The 26,429-nt window shown below is 46.3% G+C and overlaps 1 protein-coding gene across 1 annotated transcript; it reads left to right on the top strand.

Moving 5' to 3' along the window:
- LOC135558887 (angiopoietin-related protein 1-like) lies at positions 1-25,175 on the top strand. Its single transcript, XM_064993088.1, has 6 exons — positions 1-84; positions 839-1,005; positions 19,800-20,666; positions 23,827-24,020; positions 24,556-24,826; positions 24,940-25,175. The coding sequence occupies exons 3-6, from the start codon at positions 19,865-19,867 to the stop codon at positions 25,125-25,127; spliced, it is 1,455 nt and encodes a 484-aa protein (XP_064849160.1). The 5' UTR covers positions 1-84; positions 839-1,005; positions 19,800-19,864; the 3' UTR covers positions 25,128-25,175.
- The last annotated feature ends 1,254 nt before the right edge of the window (positions 25,176-26,429 follow it).

Here is a 26,429-nt window from a genome sequence, read left to right on the forward strand (position 1 = left end):
AGAAACCTCTTTTATAAGAGCCAAAACACTGGATAATCAAGATCATAAGTTCTTCTAAGAGGACTTCTAGAAATAGAAACAGAGGTATGTATGAGAGAAATGTTGAAAGTGATTGAGAGTGAGTTGCTGATAAGTGGGTTATATGGGAAAGTTTCAAAGCTTAACCACGAGATTGAAAGTTAAAGATTGATTGAGAGCGTGCGTGAGTGAAACAAACACCAATCACTAAGCTGCAACAACAGCAAGTGTGAGTATGTATGTGTGATCCAGAGCGGGTGTAAGTGTCATCACCACACACACCAATTCCAGGCAACCAGGCATAGTGGGTTTCGATCTTTTCTTTTATTCTTTCCTGCCTTCTTTACTTCCTTCTCTCCTTCCTCCTTTCCTTCCTTCCCTCCCTCCTTCCTTCACACCTCACGGCACAACACCTCTCCTTTTTTTAGTTTGTGCGTATATATTGATATGTAGGCTACGTGTTCCATTTTTAAATTGATGTAGTTCTGTCCTTGAGCTGTTCATGTCTATTGACATTCTGTATTAGGTCATGTTTCAGGTTTTGTGTTGACCCCAGGAAGCGTAGCTGGTGCTTTCGCAACACCTAATGGGGATCCTAACAAAATACCAAAAATACCTTCCTTCCATTAGCAGTTGAAACCTTATATTAGAAGGAGTTTTGTTATTCTTTAGAAGCACTATGACATCAAAGATAGTTGGCAGGACAACCTCCCACTCCACAGTGAAAAATTACCATCACCCCAGGCTAGCTCAATCTTTTTGGACCAGCCTCCATCCTACTGCGAGTGTGTGTATGCATGCATGTGTGTTTGAATGCCAGAGAGAGAGCGAGACCAGTACTAGGCAGAAGGCATGAGAGTCAAGAGCATGCAGTTATACAGGAGCCACAACGGAGACTGAGACATCGGCTCCGACAAGCCTGTAACAAAGACCAGCAGGAGAAACAAACAACGTTGGGACGCATAGACTGTCTTCACACAGCTGCAGGTGTGTACACACTCCTCTTCCTGTAGCTTATCTTGTCCTGTTTGCCTTTTCTTCAACTACGTTAAACAGCAAATTCCAGTTATGGTATTGTTTAGATGAGAGATAACAACAAGTTTGTAGATCGTATCTGTTATCCTCAAGAGTATCATAGTTCTGCAAATGGGTTCTATTACCATTATATAACTAATTTATTTAGAAGAAAAGTCATTACAAAGGGCTTGTATTTTAATGGAAGCCTCCCAGAACTTAAACCATTAACCATAATTAGTTGTTCATCTATTTTAATACACTCCCGCTGTTTATTAAAGCTTTATTCGCTGTTGTTAAAGGTTTATTAACTGTTATCAATGGTTTATTAACTTACAAATGTGAGTCATTATTAGACTAACTTTGGGTAAGGAGAAAAGACTGAGTAAACATCCCCCCTGGGTCTGCCTGTGACTGAACAGACACACTTCAGTCACAGCAGAACATCCAGTGACCAACTGGCACTGGAGGACAGTCACCCCAAAGACTGTCCTCTGCTAGCCTACTGTAGGACAGTCACCGCAAGTTTGACCTGTCTGGATGCAAACCGCCCCATCAATATAAATGAGCTATCGGTCTGGCTCTACCTGAGGGGAAAATGTACTTTGGAAACGTTGTTTTGCTTTTTATAAGTCAATGAAAAATGTAATTCTCTGAATGTGGCTGACTTGATGAAGAGTAGCAGGCCTCGGGTGTTAGCAACAAAGACATACTATACAGCAGTAATAACACACTATTAGATTAATAATCCTGCTATATTGATCCTTTTCTGTGAACACTGGCACTTATCTAAATTGGGGTTTGGGACTAACTTTTAAGAAGGGTTAATCGCTGAAGCCTAATTATTGATAGTGATGATGAAAAAGGGTTTTGATAAAAGAGAGAAAGAGAGAGAGAGAGAGAGGGCATGGTTCATGTTCACGTCCCAAGTCTCTGACTTATTATGGCTTTAAAGTTCTAATATATCCCTTTCTTAATCTCTCCTCCTCCAATTTTCCTCAAACCTATTCTCCATCTGTAAGTATGTTTTGGGGTGCTTTCGATTTGATTTGCCTGAAAGCCTGACACAAAGGAAATTTGATTTCCAGTGCTGGACTGGTCATGATAAATAACACTTAATCAATAGTACATACATAAATAAAGAACATCTGATGTTGCCCTCTGCTTGACGTCAGGCAGTAATACAATATTTCTCTCTTTTGACAGTGAACAATTTTGCCACCACATTGGTTTTGGTTTAGGTAATGCTACTGGACCCCTCCATTAAGTATGGTTGGGATGGGACCATTCAAATGCACCTCAGAACATTTCCGAGAAGACCGCAGGCAGAAATTATTGCGTGCCCCCACTACTTTTTCCATCCAAGACATATTGAGTCCTTGCTTCCTCAGTATGTTTGAATCCAGAAGATTTGTTTTTATGGGTAGCCTATTGATGTGAAGTAGGTCATATTTTGCACCTGTCAAAAGTGTTGGATGGACGAGGGTTCTATTTCAAATACTTGATGTTTCGATGTCTCACTATGGGATATGCTTGGGCGTGGCCACAAGCTCGAAGTAACCAATCAAACAGCATCTGTTGGAGACAAGTAGTCACACACTCACCTGGAATGCATTGCAATTAACAGGTGTGCCTTCTTAAAAGTTAATTTGTGGGAATTTGTTTCCTTCTTTATGTGTTTGAGCTAATCAGTTGTGTTGTGAAAAGGTAGTGGTGGTATACAGAAGATAGCCTTATTTGGTAAAATAACAAGTCCATATTATGGCAAGAACAGATCAAATAAGCAAAGAGACATGGCAGTCCATCATTACGTTAAGACATGAAGGTCAGTGAATTTGAAAAATTTCAAGAACTTTGAAAGTGTCTTGGGCAGGCCAGTCACCAGTAAGGTGAATTCACTGTCATGTTCATAGAAACATTCCTAGACAATCATAATTTTCAGACGGATACATTTGAGGAAGTGGGATACATACGCATCCTTCCTGGAGAGGAACAAACAGGGGATTGACCTGACCACCACTCCACATGGACCTGACCTGTCTGCCTCTCTTTGCCAATCTGCTCCTCTGGTACAGCATGGCACACAGTCCCAGGAGGCTCTGAGGTCAATAGCCAGCATGGACCACGGGGGACAGGCCGCTCCGCCAACGCCCTCTATGCCAGCGACACAAGTTAGCATTCCCTCCATCTAGCCAAAGCACCTCTCCTTCGCCTTTCTGCCAATTAACAACAACGTAAAATCGTTCCTCTCATCCAGGGCTTGGACCAGGAAAGTCATCAACCATCAGCTCTCACTCATTTCAGGCTGCCACCAATTTAGGGTCTGGGACAGTAGGGGACAAGCCCAACGAGGCCACAGTTAGCTCATCAGCAGTCATGGTTGTATCCTTCACACAACCAGATTAGAGCCAACATCATGGAACTGCTAATAGCCTCAGCCTATGGAATTCCAAGACCCAAACTGCCATACTTTGTGAGTGGAAAGGAGAGTTATTTCTATCCTCTTGGAAATGGCATTGGAGAGCCTACTGGGTATTCACAGTCATCTGTCAGAAAGTTACAAATAACAAGTACTGATGGATCACTTGAGGTTCCCCAGTGCATACAAGCTGACCAAATCCAAAATGCACTCCGCAAAATCATACACGGCTGCTCTCCAGGCTCCGAAAGCGAGATATGGTGAGCCACGCCAGCTAGTCCAGAGTGTAATTGACAACATCCTGAATGTGCCTCCATGGCAGCATGATTGCAGGTGAAGATGAGGGCGAAGAGCATTGCTCACCAGGCCTCAATCTCAGCCACAGCCTCTGGTTAAGGAAGGAGTTTGAACGCAAGGAGAGTCATTAAAGGCTAAATTCCACACCATGTACTTAAATAGTGAAGCCGGGGAGGAACCCGGAAGGGAGGAACCCGGGAAGAAGATCGCTCTCAAATTCTAGCACAATTGCCCCTATTGCAATAGTAAGGGGAACTTCCTGGGCTCATGACCCAAGATACAAAATCTCACTCGACCCCAATTGAAGGCCTGGATAACTTCAGGTGAGCGATGCTACAAGTGTGCCCGTAGCCATAAATCGGAGAGCTGCACATTGCTGAAACCCTGCAACAGCTGTAAGAAAATCCATCTCACAGTATTGCATGAAGTAATTCCCCAAACACAGAAGGAGCAGAGTATGCTCATGGTAGGAGCCACAAAGGAGCTCTACTGTACCTCGACCAGCCAAGGGTCATGTTGAAGGTGGTAAAGGTCACTCTGCAAAGCGAAGGGAGGAGCATGGATACAATCAATGTTCTAGATGATGGGTCTGAACGAACAATCATTCTCCCAGCTGCTGCCTGGCAGGTGAACCTGAAGGGGACCCCCGAGACCCTTAACCTCAGAACGGTGCGACATAATATTATCCAAGTGAAGGGCTCTGCTGTGACATTTTGCATTTCACCTTCAGGACATAGGAACGTGGCCTACAATATCACAAATGCCTTCACGGCAGATGGCCTTCCTGCCAGATGAGTGTTCTACAGAAGCAATATCCTCATCTCAGAGGACTGCCTCTTTGCACACATGGCCAGGGTTGCGCCACTCATCCTGATCGGGTCAGACTACCCACACTTGTCCATCTACTTCTCTCCACCCAAGCTGTAGAGTCACAGCAAGTCCTATTAACCAGAAGCAGTGTAGCTCCATCTCCATGTGCAGCTACTGACCTCCTTCGGAATGTAGATCCTCTGAAAGATAGACACCTTCCCCAACTGGAAGCTAAAGGAGGTCACCCGCTCAAAATATGACTCCTCCTATGCATTAGACCTCCTGCAGAAGCACACCACCACTGAAATGGATGGTGTTCAGAGGTACGCAACCCCACTACTATGGGTGCCCAACCATACCATCGTCCTCTGTAAAACACAACACAGGCTGTACTCCCACTACTCCGTGGGACAGAGCGGTGACTGGTGAAGAACCCTGAGCTTGCAAAAGTTTATAACTGGGAAATTCATGACCTTGTGAAGGCAGGATATGTCACAAAAGTGACAGCTCATGAAATGGGAAACCCACTCAGCAAATCCCGGTATCTCCCTCACCATGCTATCCAGTAACACAGTGGGAAGTATTGACTTGTCTTCAACTGTTCTTTCCAGGCGCTGGTCAAAGGATCAACCTTAGGTCCTTCCGTACAAAGGTGTCCTTGCACTCCTCAGCCATCATGTACTCCCATTTGGCACCACATGCTGTCCTTGCTGGGCCATTTATGCTCTGCAGAGACACGCCTGGGAGCACCCAGACAGTGACCCAGAAGTCTGGGATTCAGTGGAGAATGCCTTCTATGTGGATAACTGCTTACAGAGCCAGAGACAAAGTCCAGAATCTCCTATCCAAAGGGGCTTTTGAGGTCTGACAGTGGGCTAGCAACACAGCAGAGGTATCCTGCACCTCCTGCCACAAGCCAGGTCAAATAGTAGTGAACTATGATTTTCGCAGTCTGGCGCTAACCCACAAGAGCCCACTCTAGGACTAAGATGGAGCTGCATACCAGATACCCTTGGGTACAAGCACCACCAAAGTCTTAGTCCAGTACCTGTGGCAGACCAAGAGGGATTGGGATGACCCAATCCATCCAGCAGAGCTAGTGGAATGATGGATCTGTTGGGAAACAGATTTGTCAGAGTTCTCCAGATGCCAAGGTGTTATGTTTGCACCCTGTGGTGACCAACTTGGATCAAGCCGGGAACTTCATGTGTTCTGTAACGTTTCAGAGTGGGCTTCTGGAGCAGTTTCCTATCTTGGAGTGTTGGATGATGCTGGCCAAACCCATGTCTCCTTTGTCATAGCCAGGTCCAGGGTTACACCCAAGTAGCAGTTGTCAATGCCTAGGTTGAGCCCAATTGGCCTCCACCTTGCAAGCTGGCTCACCTTGCCAATTCAAGGGGTCATCTACTGGGCTGATTCGACCACGGTACTGACCTGGCTCAAGTCAGTCCTGCAGGTATAAGGTGTTCATCAGAACTTGCATTGTGGAAATCCAAGATCTAACGGCAGTCAATGATTGGAGGTATGTTGACAGAGAAAATAACCTTGCTGATGATATCACTCGTGGTAAAACTCCAGGAACCATCTACTGGGCTGATTCGACCACGGTACTGACCTGGCTCAAGTCAGTCCTGCAGGTATAAGGTGTTCATCAGAACTTGCATTGTGGAAATCCAAGATCTAACGGCAGTCAATGATTGGAGGTATGTTGACAGAGAAAATAACCTTGCTGATGATATCACTCGTGGTAAAACTCCAGGAACCGGCTCAACCCCATCGCTGGAGCTTGGGACCACCATTCTTGTCCCAACTGGAGAACGAGTGGCCGACAGCCCCAGTGCTTGCGGCCCCTCCACAACCAACTGAAGCACATGCTACAACATCTCCACGGAGCCAACAACAGCTCTCCCTGACCCAGCACAATCCCAAACACCTCATATGTGGTGGCTTTCATATCCACCTCCCTCACTGCAGAGACACTCCTCCTACAGCATGCACAAGCAGTCAGCTTCCCTGAGGAGCTAAAATCTCTGAAAGCAGGTAAGGAAGTGGCTAAGGACAGCCGTCTTCTCTCTTCTGCCCCAGAGAATGACCAAATATTCGGAATGATCAGAGCCAGAGGGAGGCTGCACCAAGCAGAAGTCTTGCACCCCGATGCTATCCATACAATTATCCTTGACTCCAGACACCCTCTCAACAACCTCCTCGTCAGGAGTTATGATAAGAAGCTTCTCCACCCAGGGCCAGTAAGAGTCTATGGGGCGATGTGGCAGAAGTACTGGATACTTGGAGGACGAGGAGCAATTCACAAGCACCAATATGCCTGCATGGCAGATTTGCCACTGCTCGCTTGCGCCTCCTCAAACCCCCTTCTGTTCAACAAGAGTAGATTGTTTTGGGCCCATTACAATCAAGCTAGATCGCCGAGTGGAGAAGCACTGGGACATTCTGTTTAAGTGCTTGAAAACTAGATGTATCCACCTGAAACTACTGGAGAGTTTGGATGCTGAAGTCTTCCTCATGGTCCTACGGCGGTTTAGCTCCCGACGGGGGAAACCCTACAAGATCCTGGCTGACAGAGGCACAAACTTCAAGGCGGGAGAGGCCAACTTGGAGGAAACCTTCCAAGCAATGTAACCAACCCTCCAGGATCAACTGATGGAGCCAACAAATCTCCTTCAAATTCAACCCCCGAGGAGCTTATTTTGGAGGAACACGGGAGCGAGAGATCAAATTGGTTAAGACGGCCTTACAAGACGTCCTGGGTGACCAAACTGTCACTGAAACCGTCTTGCGGACCGTCCTGATAGAGGTTGAAGGAATACTAAACTACAAACGGTTGTGTTAGATCAGTGGAGATCCAGGTAAAGAACCAGACATATATCAAGCCTGTTGTCCAAATAATTCCTCTCCCTGAGATGACAGAGGACGTGGAGGGATGAGCCTTTTGAGGAGTGTGGAATTTAACAGAATTCTGGGGTGGCTGTGGAAAAGGCTCATGGAGTTGGTGAAATCTCCCTTTAATTCATAGCCACTTGCCCAGCTTGACCAGAGCGCTTTAATTAGGTCAGGTTGAAATGTCTGACAGATCTCAACTCATTAAAAGGAGGAAATCTCCACTGCCTGACCTCGCTGCTTTCTCTCCCCCAACTCCATCTAATCCAGACATTGTGTGCATCCACAAATCAACAGAAATCCACAGAATCTGTTATCTTTCATCTGAACTATTGTTTACTCTCGGGAGAGTGGGACATCAGTTATCATTTATAGTTATTACCACGGAGCGCAGCTTGGAGCGCATGCTTCAAACCTATTGTGTTATATCAATGGACAATGATCAAGGCCCTACAGATCATCACGGGACAATTATGCCACTGAAATATGGTTCAAATGTAACAAAATTACATGTAGATATGAAGACAAACCTGGAAGTATGAAACATAATTATTATTTGCTAAATTGATAAATCCTGAGATCAAACTGATTGAGATTACAGATTGAATCATTTATAACTGATTGATATATTTGCATTGTCATTATCATGATTATATTTAGTGAGTTTCCAGGCCCCTCCGGTGACAAATTTAGCTACTTTTAGGCTGTCTTTTGGGGAATTTTGACACAGAGGCATTCTGTGGTTTTGATGAAATTTACCAACTTTTCCAACTAAATTCTGATGCAAACGAGAGGGGAAGAAGCTGTCTGTGCAAAGACACAAACACACAGACAGAGAAGCACAAGGGGAGGGGTGTGTGAAGGGGAGGGGTGAAGAAACTACTTCCGGACTGCAGCAGTGCTGGAGAAAGGCAACTGCAAAAGTCATCTAGCGACTACTAGCGACAAGTAAAGGAGCCAATAGCAGATCTCACTGAAAAACAGTTGCGAATGCTAAGCTAGCCTTATCAGTCAGTTGAATGAGAGAGAGCCAACTGAACATTGAAGAGAGAAGCACTAAGTAAACTAATTATTTTAAACCTTATCCGGAAAGTGAGCGAGTTATAAAGCAGGATATAAAACAAAGTTAAGCGAGAATAATTATATAATTCTTCTTTTTTTATGACGTTTTGATAGTTGAATGGATTTATGAAAGTATGTTAGCAAAAAAGCTAGAATTGTCTAATTTTAGCTCCAGTCAAGCTAGACTGTAGTGGCAACAGAGGAACAGAGGACTCTAACAAATGTTAACACGGTCACACCCTGATCTATTTCATCTGTCTTTTATAAACAGGGGGAACATTGTAACTTGCTGTTGTTAGGGATATGAAATTATGAAAATGTATCTTTGAGATAAGATTATTATTAATACCTTTTACAAGTAGTTTTTAGTATGTTGGCTATGTATAAGATGAACCTAGTCGTTGAGGAGAGATAGCTGTATTGAAGAGAGAAGCACCAGGAAACCTTTTTTTAATACCTTATCTTCTTAATGGGGTTAAAAACGTCTTAGGGATCAAATCCCTTTAGCAGGATCGATTTGACAGCATCCGGTGAAATGGCAGAGCGCCAAATTCAAATGAAATTACTGCAAATATTAAACTTTCATGAAATCACACATGCCATACACAACATTAAAGCTATACTTGTTGTTAATCCAGCCAACGTGTCAGATTTCAAAAAGGCTTTACTGCAAAAGCAAACCATGCTATTATCTGAGGACAGCACTCCGTCAAACAAAGACAGACCATCATAATTCAACACGAAACTCAGAAATAAAGATATAATTCTTTCCTTACCTTTGACGAGCTTCTTCTGTTGGCACTCCAATATGTCCCATAAACATCACAAATGGTCCTTTTGTTCGATTTATTCCGTTGTTATATATCCAAAATGTCCATTTATTTGGCGCGTTCGATCCAGAAAAACACAGATTTCAACTCGCGCAACATGACTAAAAAATATCTCGTAAATTACCTGTAATCTTTGTCCAAACATTTCAAAAACCTTTCCTAATACAACTTTAGGTATATTTTAACATAAATAATCAATACATTTTCAGACAGGATAAAATGTGTTCAATACCAGTTCAATACGCCTCGAATAAACAGTACACTTGTAACGGCGTTCTTTTGTTGTTGAAGGAGAGTCGGACCGAAATGCAGCGTGTAAGTTACTCATGTTTATTATAAAGACAAAACGAACGAACTATACACAAATAACTAAATAAATACAAAAAAAACAACAAACAGAACGAAACCTAATACAGCCTGACTGGTGCTACCTACACAGAGACAGGAACAATCACCCACCAAATACAAAGCGAAAAACAGGCTACCTAAATACGGTTCCCAATCAGCGACAACGAGAAGCACCTGACTCTGATTGAGAACCGCCTCAGGCAGCCAACCTAATTAACACACACACACACCCCTAATCAGCTACCAACCCAAACACTACAAACCCCAATACGAAAATACAATACATAATAACCCCATGTCACACCCTGGTCTGACTAACTAATAAACTAAAACACACAATACTAAGACCAAGGCGTGACAGAACCCCCCCCCCCCTAAGGTGCGGACTCCCGAACGCACCTCAAAACCATAGGGAGGGTCCGGGTGGGCGTCTGTCCATGGTGGCGGTTCCGGCTCCGGACGTGGACCCCACTTCATAAATGTCAATGTTCCTCCCCTTCGCGTCCATGGATAATCCACCCTAACCGCCAACCATGGCCGAATAGTCCTCACCCAGAACCCTACATAACAAAGGAGCAGCTCGTGACTGAGGGGCAGCTCGGGACTGAGGCAGCTCGGGACTGAGGGACAGCTCGGGACTGAGGAACAGCTCGGGACTGAGGGGCAGCTCAGCACTGAGAGGCAGCCCAGCACTGAGAGGCAGCCCAGTACTGAGAAAAAGCCCAGTACCGAGATGAAGCCCAGCCAGGAAGTTGAATCCGGCAGATCCTGGCTGACTGGCGGATCCTGGCTGACTGGCAGATCCTGGCCGACTGGCAGATCCTGGCTGACTGGCGGATCCTGGCCGACTGGCGGATCCTGGCTGACTAGCAGATCTGGCAGATCCTGGCTGACTGGCGGATCCTGGCTGACTAGCAGATCTGGAAGAGTCTGGTTGACTGGCAGATCTGGAAGAATCTGGTTGACTGGCAGATCTGGAAGAGTCTGGTTGACTGGCAGATCTGGAAGAGTCTGGTTGACTGGCAGATCTGGAAGAGTCTGGTTGACTGGCAGATCTGGAAGAGTCTGGTTAACTGGCAGATCTGGAAGAGTCTGGTTGACTGGCAGATCTGGAAGAGTCTGGTTGACTGGCAGATCTGGAAGAGTCTGGTTGACTGGCAGATTTGGAAGAGTCTGGTTGACTGGCAGATCTGGAAGAGTCTGGTTGACTGGCAGATCTGGAAGAGTCTGGCTGACTGGCAGATCTGGAAGAGTCTGGCTGACTGGCAGATCTGGAAGAGTCTGGTTGACTGGCAGATCTGGAAGAGTCTGGCTGACTGGCAGATCTGGCTGCTTCATGCTGACTGACGGCTCTGGCTGCTCCATGCTGACTGGCGGCTCTGGCTGCTCCATACTGACTGACAGCTCTGGCGGCTTCATGGAGACTGGCTGCTCTATGCAGACTGGCAACTCCATGCAGACTGGCAGCTCTTTGCAGACTGGCAGCTCTGGCTGCTCCATGCAGACTAGCTGCTCCATGCAGACTAGCAGCTCAGGCTGATCTATGCAAACTGACAGCTCTGGCTGCTCAAGGTAGACTGGCAGCTCAGGCTGCTCTATGCAAACTGACAGCTCTGGCTGCTCAATGTAGACTGACAGCTCAGGCTGCTCTATACAAACTGACAGCACTGGCTGCTCAATGTAGACTGGCAGCTCAGGCTGCTCTATACAAACAGGAGGCTCCGGCAGCGCTGTAGAGGAGGAAGGCTCTAAAACCGCTGAACAGACGGGAGACTCCGACAGAGCAGGAGAGGGAGAAAGCGCTGGCTGCGCTGAACAGGCGAGGCGCACTGTAGGCCTGATGCGTGGTGCTGGCACTGGTGGTATTGGGCCGAGGACACGCACAGGAAGCCTAGTGCGGGGAGCTGCTACTGGAGGGCTGGGGTGTGGAGGTGGTTCTAGATAAAGGACAGGCACAGGAAGCCTGGTGTGAGGAGCTACTACCGGAGGACTGGTGTGTGAAGGTGGCACAGGATGGACTGGACCGTGAAGGTGTACTGGAGAGCCTGAATGCAGGACTGGCACAGGACGTGCAAGGCTAGGCAGGTACTCAGGAGGCTTAGTGCGTGAGGCTGGCACACTTTCCACCAGCCGACTAACACGCACCTCAGGACTAGTATGGAGTGCTGACCCAGGTGCCATCAAATCCCCGACACGCTCCGTCGGCCGAATATTATATCTAAAGCACCAAACTAGCAACTCCCTCATTAAACTCTCCTCCAATTTTCCCATTAACTCCTTCACAGTCTCTGCTTCGCTCACCTCCAACACTGGTTCTGACCTCCTCCTTGGCTCTTCACAATAAACAGGGAGAGTTGACTCAGGTCTGTCTCCTGACTCAGCCACTCCCCCTGATAGCCCCCCCCCAAAAATCTTTTGGGGCTGCTACTCGGGCTTCCATCCACATCGCCGTGCTGCCTCCTCATATTTGCGCCTCTCCGCTTTAGCCGCTTCTAATTCCTCCTTGGGGAGGCGATATTCACCAGGCTGAGCCCAGGGTCCTTCTCCGTCCAGTTCCTCCTCCCATGTCCAATTCTCCAAATGGTGTAGCCTCTCCCACTGAAGCTGCTTCTGTTGTTTCTCGTGTAGCTCCTGTTTGCGCTGCTCCTGCCTGTAGACACGCTGCTCCTGTTTACTCTTCGCCTGCTGCGCTTTAGGGCGGCTACACTCTTCTGGTTTAGCCCAGGGTCCTCTTCCGTCCAGGATTTCCTCCCATGTCCAGAAATCCTTAAAACGAGGCTCCTCTTTGCGCGGCTCCTCTTTGCGCTGCACCTGCCTGTTGACACGCTGCTCGGTCCGTGTTTGGTGGGTGATTCTGTAACGGCGTTCTTTTGTTGTTGAAGGAGAGTCGGACCGAAATGCAGCGTGTAAGTTACTCATGTTTATTATAAATACAAAACGAACGAACTATACACGAATAACTAAATAAATACAAAAAAAACAACAAACAGAACGAAACCTAATACAGCCTGACTGGTGCTACCTACACAGAGACAGGAACAATCACCCACCAAATACAAAGCGAAAAACAGGCTACCTAAATACGGTTCCCAATCAGCGACAACGAGAAGCACCTGACTCTGATTGAGAACCGCCTCAGGCAGCCAACCTAATTAACACACACACACACCCCTAATCAGCTACCAACCCAAACACTACAAACCCCAATACGAAAATACAATACATAATAACCCCATGTCACACCCTGGTCTGACTAACTAATAAACTAAAACACACAATACTAAGACCAAGGCGTGACAACACTTCACTCGACCCTCGTTCTGGACAGCCCTACTTCTTCATTTCTCAAAGGAAAAACATCAACATATTTCTAAAGACTGTTGACATCTAGTGGAAGCCATAGGAACTGCAAGCAACTGCCTTAGAATTCTAGATTCCCATTCAAACCCATTGAAAAAAGAGTGACCTCCATTTTCTTTCCCCATGGATGGTTCATCCTCGGTGTTTCGCCTGCCAAATAAGTTCTGTTATACTCACAGACATCATTCAAACGATTTTAGAAACTTCAGAGTGTATTAATAATATGCATATCCTAGCTTCTGGGCCTGAGTAGCAGGCAGTTTACTTTGGGCACACTTTTCATCCGGACGGGAAAATACCGCCCCCTAGCCGTAAGAAGTTTTAAGAGTGTCCACTAGGCCTACGCTTTTTAATTGCAGAGCGAGTAGTGAATGTTGCATTATGTGAGTACCATACATTTTTGCATTTTTGGTCACTTAACCCGTAAAATGTTGTTACGCAGAACATCATGATAATACATTATAAACAACTACCATGCTTTCATGTTCACATGCTGTTAGTGTAAAACCATGGTATATTCCCTCGATCCATGGCAGTACAATAAAATAAATACCATTATACGATCATCATGGTTTTTGGTCAATGCCGTGGCAGGAAAATACCATGGTATTTACAGCAGTACCTTTACATGGTACATTTTTGTAAGGGTCTCCGCAAAGCTAGCAAACCCCAAAATAGCTTTTTCACTTGTAAGGATAGAATTGCTTCACTCCATGACGGTTGAGAGACACGATTTGTTCGTTGAGAGACAAGCGAAGCATATGCTTTCTCTGGCTAGCAGTGTGGTTACTAGCTAGGCTATTTAACCTCAAGACGAATGCTAACTAGTTTACATGTACTATTTCTCTGAGCAATGGTGCTGGCTTACCCCTCACAAGGAGAACCAAGCGGGGTGCCTGCCCCTGCTCCCTCTACTGGAACACCCTTATCCGTGTGGGGCTACAATTTCAGACAAGGACACACTCTTTGTGGACCACCTAGCTGGGGGTCCCACCCGCATGTGAAGGCTGCGGAAAAGCACTCACCGTGCTTACCCCTTCACCCTCAAAACAGGGCAATGAGGAGACCCCGCAATCGCAACCCACTTGGGCGGAGGTAGCGGCAGGTTACCCTGAGGATCTATGTCCTATACAGTGGGGAGAACAAGTATTTGATACACTGCCGATTTTGCAGGTTTCCCTACTTACAAAGCATGTAGAGGTCTGTAATTTTTATCATAGGTACACTTCAACTGTGAGAGACGGAATCTAAAACAAAAATCCAGAAAATCACATTGTATGATTTTTAAGTAATTAATTTGCATTTTATTGCATGACATAAGTATTTGATACATCAGAAAAGCAGAACTTAATATTTGGTACAGAAACCTTTGTTTGCAATTACAGAGATCATACGTTTCCTGTAGTTGTTGACCAGGTTTGCACACACTGCAGCAGGGATTTTGGCCCACTCCTCCATACAGACCTTCTCCAGATCCTTCAGGTTTCGGGGCTGTCGCTGGGCAATACGGACTTTCAGCTCCCTCCAAAGATTTTCTATTGGGTTCAGGTCTGGAGACTGGCTAGGCCACTCCAGGACCTTGAGATGCTTCTTACGGAGCCACTCCTTAGTTGCCCTGGCTGTGTGTTTCGGGTCATTGTCATGCTGGAAGACCCAGCCATGACCCATCTTCAATGCTCTTACTGAGGGAAGGAGGTTGTTGGCCAAGACCTCGTGATACATGGCCCCATCCATCCTCCCCTCAGTGCAGTCATCCTGTCCCCTTTGCAGAAAATCATCCCCAAAGAATGATGTTTCCACCTCCATGCTTCACGGTTGGGATGGTGTTCTTTGGGTTGTAATCATCCTTCTTCTTCCTCCAAACACGCGAGTGGAGTTTAGACCAAAAAGCTCTATTTTTGTCTCATCAGACTACATGATCTTTTCCTATTCCTCCTCTGGATCATCCATATGGTCATTGGCAAACTTCAGACGGGCCTGGACATGTGCTGGCTAGAGCAGGGGGACCTTGCGTGCGCTGTAGGATTTTAATTCATGATGACGTAGTGTGTTACTAAAGGTTTTCTTTGAGACTGTGGTCCCAGCTCTCTTCAGGTCATTGACCTGGTACTGCCGTGTAGTTCTGGGCTGATCCCTCACCTTCCTCATGTTCACTGATGCCCCACGAGGTGGGATCTTGCATGGAGCCCCAGACCGAGGGGATTGACCGTCATCTTGAACTTCTTCCATTTTCTAATAATTGCGCCAACAGTTGTTGCCTTCTCACCAAGCTGCTTGCCTATTGTCATGTAGCCCAGCCCAGCCTTGTGCAGGTCTACAATATTATCCCTGATGTCCTTACACAGCTCTCTGGTCTTGGCCATTGTGGAGAGGTTGGAGTCTGTTTGATTGAGTGTGTGGCCAGGCGTCTTTTATACAGGTAACGAGTTCAAACAGGTGCAGTTAACACAGGTAATGAGTGGAGAACAGGAGGGCTTCTTAAAGAAAAACTAACAGGTCTGTGAGAGACGGAATTCTTACTGGTTGGTAGGTGATCAAATACTTATGTCATTTAATAAAATGCAAATTAATTACTTAAAAATCATACAATGTGATATTCTGGATTTTTGTTTTAGATTCTGTCTCTCACAGTTGAAGTGTACCTATGACAAAAATTACAGACCTCTACATGCTTTGTAAGTAGGAAAACCTGCAAAATCCGCAGTGTATCAAATACTTGTTCTCCCCACTGTATGTTTGACAGCAGATGAAGGAGAAGGGGACTTCCTCATTGACGAGTTTAAGAAGAAGAAGAAAAAGCCCAAGCCCTAGGCTCAAGGCTGTCTTTCTCCCTCATCAGAACTTCAGTACCTAATGACAAATATGGGCTAATCGATGTCTGTAAACGATCAGCGACAAGACTCAATATCGAGTGGCCCGCACCCATGATGGGTGGCAGCGCCGAAAGGAACTGGTTCAACAGGAAGACACTCCCCTCTCTCACCATCCCGGGAAAGTAATTTCTCTTAGCTGTCCAAAGCCAAATGCAACTGGGACAAGCCCTTGTCCAGCAGTGTCCAAATTAGGCATTTTCTGGGCATGGACATGGCTATGGAGACTTACATCGAGGTCTCCCTACAGCTGCAGTGTGTATCCGTCCTTCTGCCTCCCCCACCCAGCGCAAAGTTTTTCTTTGTGGAGAAGAAGGAGGGAACCCGATGCATCGATTACCGGGGCCTCAATAACATCACAGTGAAGAACCGCTACCACTCATCCCCTCGGCCTTCAAGCTGCTCGAGGGGGCCACCGTTTTCTCCAAGTTGGACCTGTGGATCGCCTACCATCTGGTGCGGATACGGGAAGGGGACGAGTGGAAGACCACCTTCAACATGGCCAGCGGCCACTATGAATACCTGGTCATCAAAATCAAATCAAATCAAATTTATTTATATAGCCCTTCGTACATCAGCTGATATCTCAAAGTGCTGTACAGAAACCCAGCCTAAAACTCCAAACAGCAAGCAATGCATGTGTAGAAGCACGGTGGCTAGTAAAACTCCCTAGAAAGACCAAAACCTAGGAAGAAACCTAGAGAGGAACCAGGCTATGTGGGGTGGCCAGTCCTCTTCTGGCTGTGCCGATTGTGGAGATTATAACAGAACATGGCCAAGATGTTCAAATGTTCATAAATGACCAGCATGGTCAAATAATAATAATCCCAGGCACAACAGTTGAAACTGGAGCAGCAGCACGGCCAGGTGGAGTGGGGATAGCAAGGAGTCATTCTGCCAGGTAGTCCTGAGGCATGGTCATAGGGCTCAGGTCCTCCGAGAGAAAGAGAGAGAAAGAAAGAGAGAAAGAGAGAATTAGAGAGAGCATACTTAAATTCACACAGGACACCGGATAGGACAGGAGAAGTACTCCAGATATAACAAACTGACCCTAGCCCCCTGACACATAAACTACTGCAGCATACATACTGGAGGCTGAGACATGTCATGCCATTAGGACTTACCTACGGCCACGCTGTGTTCTAGGCCTTGGTTAATGATGTTCTCCGCGACATGTTGAACCGGTTCGTTTTTGTCTACATCGATGACATCCTCGTTTTCTCCCACTCAGCCCAAGAACACATGTCCAACAGGTCCTCCAGCGCCTCCTGGAGAACCAGCTTTTTGTGAACGTGGAGAAATGCGAATTCCATCGCTCCACTGTCCCCTTCCTTGGTTACATCATTGCTGCAAGGAATGTACAGATGGAGCGGTGGTGGATTGGCCCCAGCCTATGTCCAGAGTGAAGCTGCAACGTTTCCTGGGATTTGCTAACTTTATCCGGAGTTACAGCACCATGGCTTCTCCCCTGTCTGCACTGACATCCCCAAGGTTCCATTCACATGGTCCCCAGCTGCTGATCGGGTGTTCCAGGACCTCAAGCACCACTTCACCACTGCTCCCATGTTGGTTCATCCTGACACATCCTGTCAGTTTGTGGTGGAGGCCAATGCTTCGGATGTTGGAGTGGGGGCTGTCCTGTCCCAGCGTTCTACCCTGGACCTCAAGTTACCTCCATGCACCTTCTTCTCCCATCACCTCAATGCCACGGAGAGGAACTACGATGTGGGGAATCGTGAGCTTCTCGCGGTGAAAATGGTGTTGGAGGAGTGTAGACACTGGTTGGAGGGGCGGTACATCTGTTCATTGTGTGGATGGATCACAATAACCTGGAATATCTCCGCACCGCCAAGCATCTCGATTCCAGTTATGTTAGGTGGGCCCTGCTTTTCACCCGGTTTAACTTCTCCCTCTCCTACCGACCAGGATTCAAGAACATCAAGCCGGATGCACTGTCACGCTGCTATAGCCCCGCGACTACACTTTCAGATCCTGAGACCATCCTTCCCACCTCGTGTCTGGCGATGGAACTCAGCTGGGGAATAGGGAAGCAGGTCCGTGAGGCGAATCGTTCCCAGCCAAACCCGGGGAGCAGATAACAGGATGTTTGCGTGTGCCTGACACTGTCCACTCCTTGGTCGTGGAGTGGGCCCACTCCTCCAGGCCTGCCTGCCACCTGGGCTCTCATCGGACCCTGACTTTTGTGCGACAACGCTTTTGGGGGCCTGCCTAACATGGTCCCGGAAGTCTCCGCGTTCATCGCCGCCTGCACGATCTGTGCACAGAACAAGACTCCTTGGCAAGCTCCGGCTGGTCTTCTTCAACCACTGCCTGTCCCTCACCATCCCTGGTCTAACATATCCCTGGACTTCGTCACACGTCTTCCCTCATCTGATGGCAACACCTCCATCCTGACAGTAGTGGACCAGTTTTCCAAAGCCACCCACTTCATTCCTCTCCTCAACCTACCCTCTGCCAAAGACACATCCCAGGTCATGGTGCAGCACTGTCTTCCGGATCCATGGACTCCCGGTGGACATGGTCTCCGACCGGGGCCCTCAGTTCTAGTCCCGGGTTCTGGAAGGCTTTCTGTATGCTCATTGGTCAGCCTGTCCTCCGGGTTCCACAGTTCAATGCAGTCCAATGCCTCCTAGCAGTCCAATGCCCAGTCGGAGCGAGACCTGGAGACAACTCTGCCAGCAACTCGTGTAGTTGAATAAGCCTGCAACACCCTCCCCTGTTCTGCCACTGGGCTCTCACCTTTCGAGTGTTCCCTGGAGTGTTAGCCCCTGCTCTTTCCGGAGCAAGAGGAAGAGTTCAGCATACCCTCGGCCCAGATGTTTGTCCGCTGCTGTTGCCAAATCTGGAAGAGAGCCCGGTTGGCTCTTCTCAAGACCACCACCAGGTATCGACGACAAGCGGACAGCAAATTTCTCCAAGATTATTAGCCTCTCTGCTGTTTGTCTTCTGTTGCCCCGTACCCTCAGTATTCATCCAATTTTTCATGTGTCTAGGATTAAACCTATGTCTCACAGCCCTTTGTCTCCTGCCTGCCCTGACCCCGAGCCGGCCTGCTGTTCTGCACCTTATTGACTCTGTCCTGGATTACGGACCTCTGCCTACCTTTGACCTGTCTTTTGCATGCACCCGGTTTGGGTCAATAAACATCTGTGATTCTAGCTGTCTGCATCTGGGTCTTATCCTGAGTTCTGATTTTAAAAAATGGATTCCCAGAAAACATTACTTATAAGCCAGTCTCACACATCCAGCTCTTTCATTCGATACCAAATTCAGACTGCCATATTTAGGCCAGTCAGGAGAAATAGGATGCGAGTAAAATGGGTCAGTCAGAAACAATCATTGGCCTCCAGCTGGCGCCCAAGAGATGCACAGGCATAATCTTATTATAGGTACACTTATGCACACACTTCTTTGAGATAACTTTTTTTATTTATTCAGAATTGGGGCTTCATGTTTGCCTTCATCTAATTCCAAACCAAAACTTCCTACTTGATTTTCAGACTTTTATATGAAAGAGTGGAGATTTTTTAACAGTATCCCTCCACTTAATTATAATAATACATAGGTCCTATATAGCCCTTTTCTATAACCCAAAGACACAATCTGAAGCTTTTGAAGAAGCTTGAGAAAGCAGGGGAGATGTAGGAATATGAGAAACGGGGCTAACCAAACACACCCAGAGATATGATATAGCCTGGTCAAGGGCAGTAGCGTGAAGGAATATCCAAGAGTGAATGAACTTAAGTCAGAATTGGAGTTGTGATAACATATTTCTGCATGTCTGTTCTGCAGTGGACACACCACTGCTAAGAATTCAACCACGTATTGACTCGCTCTCCCCTGCCTATGTTTTAGGTGCACCAGTGACACAGACAGCCTTGTTGTAGAAGAGCAGAAGAAGAGAAAAGGAACCACCAGCTATGGGGCCCAGAGCTTGGTGCCTGTTTGTCCTGCTTGGGCTGTCCGTCTGGGGCAGCAGTGAGGGCCTCAGATCCTCCATCCTGACCCGGAGACGGAGGTACCTGGAGGACAAAGGAGATCCACCCAAAAAGTGCTCGTATACCTTCCTGGTCCCTGAGCAGAAGATCACAGGGCCAATCTGCACCAGCCGGGGCCTACACACGGACAAGGACCGCGTGACCCGCCTGGACGTAGCGGCGGTGAGGGACCTGCTTTCCAAACAGAGACGGGAGATGGATACCCTGAAGCTGGTGGTGAACATTGATGGGAACATGGTGAACGAGATGAAGTTGCTGAGGAAGGAGAGCAGGAACATGAACTCCAGGGTGACCCAGCTCTACATGCAGCTTCTGCACGAGATCATCAGGAAGAGAGACAACTCTCTGGAGCTGGCTCAGCTGGAGGGACGCATTCTGAACGCCACAGCAGAGTCCCTACGCCTGGCCGCCCGCTACCGTGACCTAGAGGTCCGATACGCTGCACTCTCCGCCGTGGTCAACAGCCAGTCAGTTCTGGTTGGTGCCCTGGAAGAGCGCTGTCTGCAGGTGTACGGCCGGCGGCAGGAGCAGTCTCCTCAGGGCCCACCACTGGTGCAGGTGGTGCCAGAGAACATACCGGTTAGCATCCCGAGATTTACCAACGAGATCCAGAGGGACCACGGCCGGGCATTTCCCAGAGACAGGGGCTCCCAAGCAGGGCCAGCACCCACAGGAAGCACCCTGGAGCTCCAGAAGGCTCCGCAGGGCAACTTCAGTGCAGAGGGTGAGGCAACTGATCATTAGATACACTATATAGTGCATTGGGTCAGTATTCAGACCCCTTGACTTCGTCCACATTTTGTTACGTTACAGCCTTATTCTAAAATGGATTGAATTGTTTTTTTCCCCTCATCAATCTACACACAAAACCCCGTAATGACAAAGTGATAACAGGTTTTTAGACATTTTTGCAACTGTATACAAAATAAAAAACATAAATACCTTATTTACATAGGTATTCAGACACTTTGCTATGAGATTTGAAATTGAGCTCAGGTGCATCCTGTTTCCATTGATCATCCTTGAGATGTTTCTACAAGTTGATTGGAGTCTACCTGTGGTCAATTCAATTGATTGGACATGATTTGGAAAGCCACAAATGGAAACCACTCCTCAGTAAAATGCACATGACAGCCAACTTGGAGTTTACCAAAGGCACCTAAAGTATTCTCAGACCATGAGAAACAAGATTCCCTGGCACCACCCCTACGGTGCTGTGGCAATGTTTTTCAGTGGCAGAGACTGGGAGACTAGTCAGGATCAAGGGAAAGATGAACAGAGCAACATACATAGAGTCCTTAATGAAAACCTGCTCAGGACCTCAGAATGGGGCGATGGTTCACCTTCCAACAGGGCAACGCTCCTAAGCACACAGCCAAGGCAACGCAGGAGTCACTTCAGGACAAGTCTCTGTGTCAAGCTTGTAGCATCATACCCAAGAAGACTCAAAGCTGTAATACCTGCCAAAGGTGCTTCAACAAAGTACTGAGTAAAGGGTCTGAATATTTATGTAAATGTGATATTTCAGTTTTTTATTTGTAATAAACTTGCAAAAATCAGTTTTTGCTTCGTCATTATGTGTGTAGATTGATGAGGGGAAAAACTATTTCATCCATTTTAGAATAAGGCTGTAACGTAACAAAATGTGGAAAAAGTCAAGGGGTCTGAATACTTTCTGAATGCACCGTATATACAAAAGTATGTGGACACTCATTCAAATTTGTGATTTGCCTATTTCAGCCACACACATTGCTGACAGATATATAAAATCGAGCACACAGCCATGTAATCTCCAAAGACAAAACTTTGTCATGTGGAATTGCTTAACTGAAGAGCTCAGTGACTTTCAACGTGGCAATGTCATAGGATCCCCACCTTTCCAACAAGTCAGTTCGTCAAATTTCTACCCTGCTCCAGCTGCCCCGGTCAACTGTAAATTATGTTATTGTGAAGTGGAATAGTCTAGGCGCAACAATGGCTCAGCTGTGAAGTGGTAGCCATACAAGCTCACAGAACGGGACCGCTGAGTGCTGAAGCGGTCTTCGGTTGCAACACTCACTGCCGAGTTGTAAACTGCCTCCGGAAGCAACGTCAGCACAAGAACTGTTTGTTGGGAGCTTCATGAAATGGGTTTCCATGGCCAAACAGCTGCACACAAGCCTAAGATCACCATGCGGAATGCCAAGTGTCAGCTGGAGTGGTGTAAAGCTCGCTGCCATTGGTCTCTGGAGCAGTAGAAACACGTTCTCCGGAATGATAAATCACGCTTCAACATCTGGCAGTCTGACAAACCAAATTGGGTTTGGCAGATGCCAGGAGAACATTCACTGCCCCAATGCATAGTGCCAACTGTAAAGTGTGGTGGAGGAGGAATAATGGTCTGGGGCTGTTTTTCATGGTTTGGGCTAGGCACCTTAGTTCCATTGAAAGGACATCTTAACGCTACAGCATACATTGACATTCTAGACGCTTCTGTGGTTCCAACTTTGTGAAAACAGCTTGGGGAAGGTCCTTCCCTGTTTCAGCATGACAATGCCCCTGTGCACAAAGCGAGGTCCATACAGAAATGGTTTGTCGAGATCGGTGTGGAAGAACTTGATTGACCTGCACAGACCCCTGACCTCAACCCCATCGAACACCTTTGGGATGAATTGGAATGCCGACTGCCAGCCAGGCCTAAATGCCCAACATCAGTACCCAACCTCACTAATGCTCTTGTGGCTGAATGGAAGCAAGTCCCCTCAGCAACACCTAGTGGAAAGCCTTCCCAGAAGAGTGGAGGCTGTTGTAGCAGCAAAAGGGGGACCAACTCCATATTAATGCCCATTATTTTGGAATGAGATGTTCGACGAAAAGGTGTCCGCATACTAATGGTCATGTAGTGTAGGTTGGTAGGTGAGGGGGTGGATGGGTGGTTAGTTGTTGTTTGTTTGGTAGCAAGGATAAAGCATAGACTTATTTCAAAATTAACCTCAAACCAATGTGTGTTCATTTTCTTCTTAGTCAGATTTTTTTATTATGTAACATTTGCATATTCGGCTAGAACTAGGTTTGGTGCTGCTCACCAGAAAGAACACAGACCTCGATGGAAAGAAAATAGGTCGTAGCATTCTAAGTTCAGAAGAGGGAAAAGAGAAAAAAGAAACACAGAAAATAAACATTTAACTCATCTACCAAAATTCCTGACACATTTAGATTGTCCCGACCCAAGAATAATAAAACGTGTGGGATTTGAAGGCAGCTGTGTATGAAAGGGAACCCTCTGCAGGATGGCTCCCTCTCATGCTAAGCATGGACAGAACCTAGGCTGGAATGACATGGTTTCCGCTGACCACAAAGTATCTGCACATCTGGCTTACTTCACCACCGCTTGCTGAGACCAATAGCGATCCTCACCTATAAACTAGGCAAAGATTCATCTCACATTAAACAAACACAATAGTTGAACTGTTCACATCTGCTCTAAGACAAATGTATAACAAATAAATGGTAGATAGAGATAAATCCTAATATTCAATGTGTTCTAAACAAATCACTGCTTTAACTGCCTACATCTGGTGTGTGATATTTTGTTATTTTGTGTGTTATTTCTTACATTATTAGCCCAGAAAATGCTGTGTACACAAAAAACGAAAATACAATAATAAAATAAAAATACAAGCATTTTGCTACACCCGCAATAACATCTGCTAAATATGTGTATGTGACCAATACAATTTGATTTGATTATCAGTTTGTAATCGATAAATACCTCCGTCTCTACATTTGTCCCTTCATCTCTTTCCCCATCCCCCATCTCTCCCTTCATCCCTCCATCTCTCCCTTCATGCCTCCATCTCTCCCTCCATCTCTCCCCCACCATTCTACCCTCCATGCTCCCCCAGGTCCTTTCAGGGACTGTCTCCAGGCCCAGGAGGCTGGCCATGGCACCAGCGGTATGTACCTGCTGAAACCTGACGAAGCGGAGAGGCCCATGCAGGTGTGGTGTGAGCAGGGCCTGGACAACGGAGGCTGGACCGTCATCCAGAGCAGGAGGGATGGCTCTGTCAACTTCTTCAGGAACTGGGACGCCTACAAGGTGATGATGAAAAAGAGAAAAGACACTGAAAACGAATAAGCCAGAGACAACAACAGTGCCGTTATGTGAACTATCCAAAAGGAACTCGTCTGGTCTGGTGTCTCAGGATCCTTTCCAAGGCCTGGACCCCTTGTGTTTTCACTTATAATATAATGTATTTTGTGTGTGTCAGCGTATTATTGCTGAAGTGATTTAGTTTGAGATGGCCATTATGAAAGGTATATTCCACCGCTCAATCTCCAATGTTTACTTTCCAAACTACCACAGCTCTGCTAGCTATATCTTCTTTAATTACAGTGCACTAATTCAATCTGAAGTGAATTCTCTGATTGTTGTTTGTCTTATATATTATCATGGCCAAAGAGATTAAAGCTGTTCACCTGAACAGACCAAAAAGTGATTTTAGATGCATTTGTCTTCCAAAGGTACTTTCTGACAAAAATTGATTTATAGTATTCCTTTTTTTAGCATTCCTCTTTTTCAACCACTCAGACTATACAAAACCAACAACTAACTTTTCATTTATCTTTCTTAGAATGGATTCGGCAACATAGATGGGGAATACTGGCTGGGGCTGCTGGGGATCTACAATTTAGGGAAGCAGGGAGACTACAGACTTCTAGTGGAGCTGGAGGACTGGGTGGGGAAGAAGGTGTATGCTGATTACAGCAGCTTCCACCTGGAGCATGAGAACGAGGGCTACCGCCTGAGGTTGGGCACCTACCAGGGAAACGCTGGCGACTCACTCAGCAGCCACAACGGCAAGCAGTTCACCACACTGGACAGAGACAAGGATGCCTTCTCAGGTGGGTCAATCAATCAATTCATATACTGTTGGCTAAATGCATAAGATATACAGTAGGCTCTAAAGAAAGCATATGAGACAAACAAATGGGCTATTTACATGATCTCTATGCAGGTAACTGTGCACACTTCCTTAAGGGAGGCTGGTGGTACAACTCCTGTGGCCAGGCCAATCTGAATGGTGTTTGGTACACTGGCGGTGTCTACCGCAGCAAGTTCCAGGACGGAATTTTCTGGGCAGACTACGGCGGAGGATTCTACTCTATGAAGGGAGTCCGCATGATGATTAGACCTATAGACTGAGACTACAGAGGGAGAGACATGACCATCCTATCCCTCAACCAACACATGTACACAGAGATTGAGTACAAACATTGTCTGACCTCATTGTGGGATGGTAAAGTATTAAAGTATCCTACTAATGTCTGGGCCTTACTGTCAGCACTAGACTTAGAGCCAAGGAGTGCCAGACCTTTCAGTTACCATGGAGATCAAAACAACTGACCATATGGTATGGAATTGAAATCTGTGTATGTTGCTAGAGGTAAAAGCTTGCCTATTTTAGAGGCGTGTAAATATCTTTACATGTCATAATAACATCTTATGTAAGCATTCAATCTACTTTGTTTCAACTTCTCCATCCTGAGATGCTTCATCATTTGCATCCCTTGAGATGTTTTTTCATGTATTTGAAATAAACCAGGGAGAAGCTGTAAATTATCCTATAGAAAACATTGGGTTTTCGATTCACTGTCCATATTTGTGGATCATGCAACATTTATTGTGCTCTCACAGCTGACTTATGTATTGTAGCCTGTGTGAATGTTTTTCTCATTTTGCAGTTGATTAAATCTCAATACGAGCCAGAGACAAAACAAGAAAAAAAAGAAAAAAGGAAAGGAATTACGGTTTGTTTTGTGTGGTTTTCGGAGACTTAAAAAATGCACACGAAGCAGAGAGTTAGTATGAAGTATCGGAACAGACAACGAGAAACACATGGCTGAAAGCCACAGGATAGAGTGAAGGGAAGAAGGGAGAGAGGGGGAGAGGGAAAGAGACAGGGGAAGAGAGGGGGGGACTGGGATGGATTCTGTCCACATTTTAAAGTGATCCTTTTTTTCTTCCTTTTAAATACAGAGAAATTTACATTCTTTCCGTACAAAAGTGCTTGGGCTGTATGTTTAAAAAATATATATTTTACATTGAAAAAGTCACGACTCCCTGTGGTCCGTAATCACCGGTAGAACTGGCTAGATCTGGAGGGAATCTGACCCCAAAGGAGAGACCAGCGGGTTCCTCTGACTGATGGGTCTGCAGCACACGGCACACTACAAAAGACATACTGTATCACACGTTAAAGTCAATGGGAAAGAGACATCTATAAACTTCAACAAAACATATGATTATAATGAGCTTTGCTGTATATTTGTCACACATGGACACAAGATGAAGGGTAATATTCAAGTTTAAGTCACCAGACTTGAATATAAACCAGTCAGAATGAACCAAACAGGCTCTTTGTGCTGTTTTATGGACAAGTTTACAGATGTCCAAAAACTCAGAGCCAATTAAACATGCTGTTGTGGAATACTCAATCCAAAGATT

Source organism: Oncorhynchus masou, chromosome 17 (assembly GCF_036934945.1).
Source record: "Oncorhynchus masou masou isolate Uvic2021 chromosome 17, UVic_Omas_1.1, whole genome shotgun sequence".
Taxonomy (NCBI): Eukaryota; Metazoa; Chordata; class Actinopteri; order Salmoniformes; family Salmonidae; genus Oncorhynchus; species Oncorhynchus masou.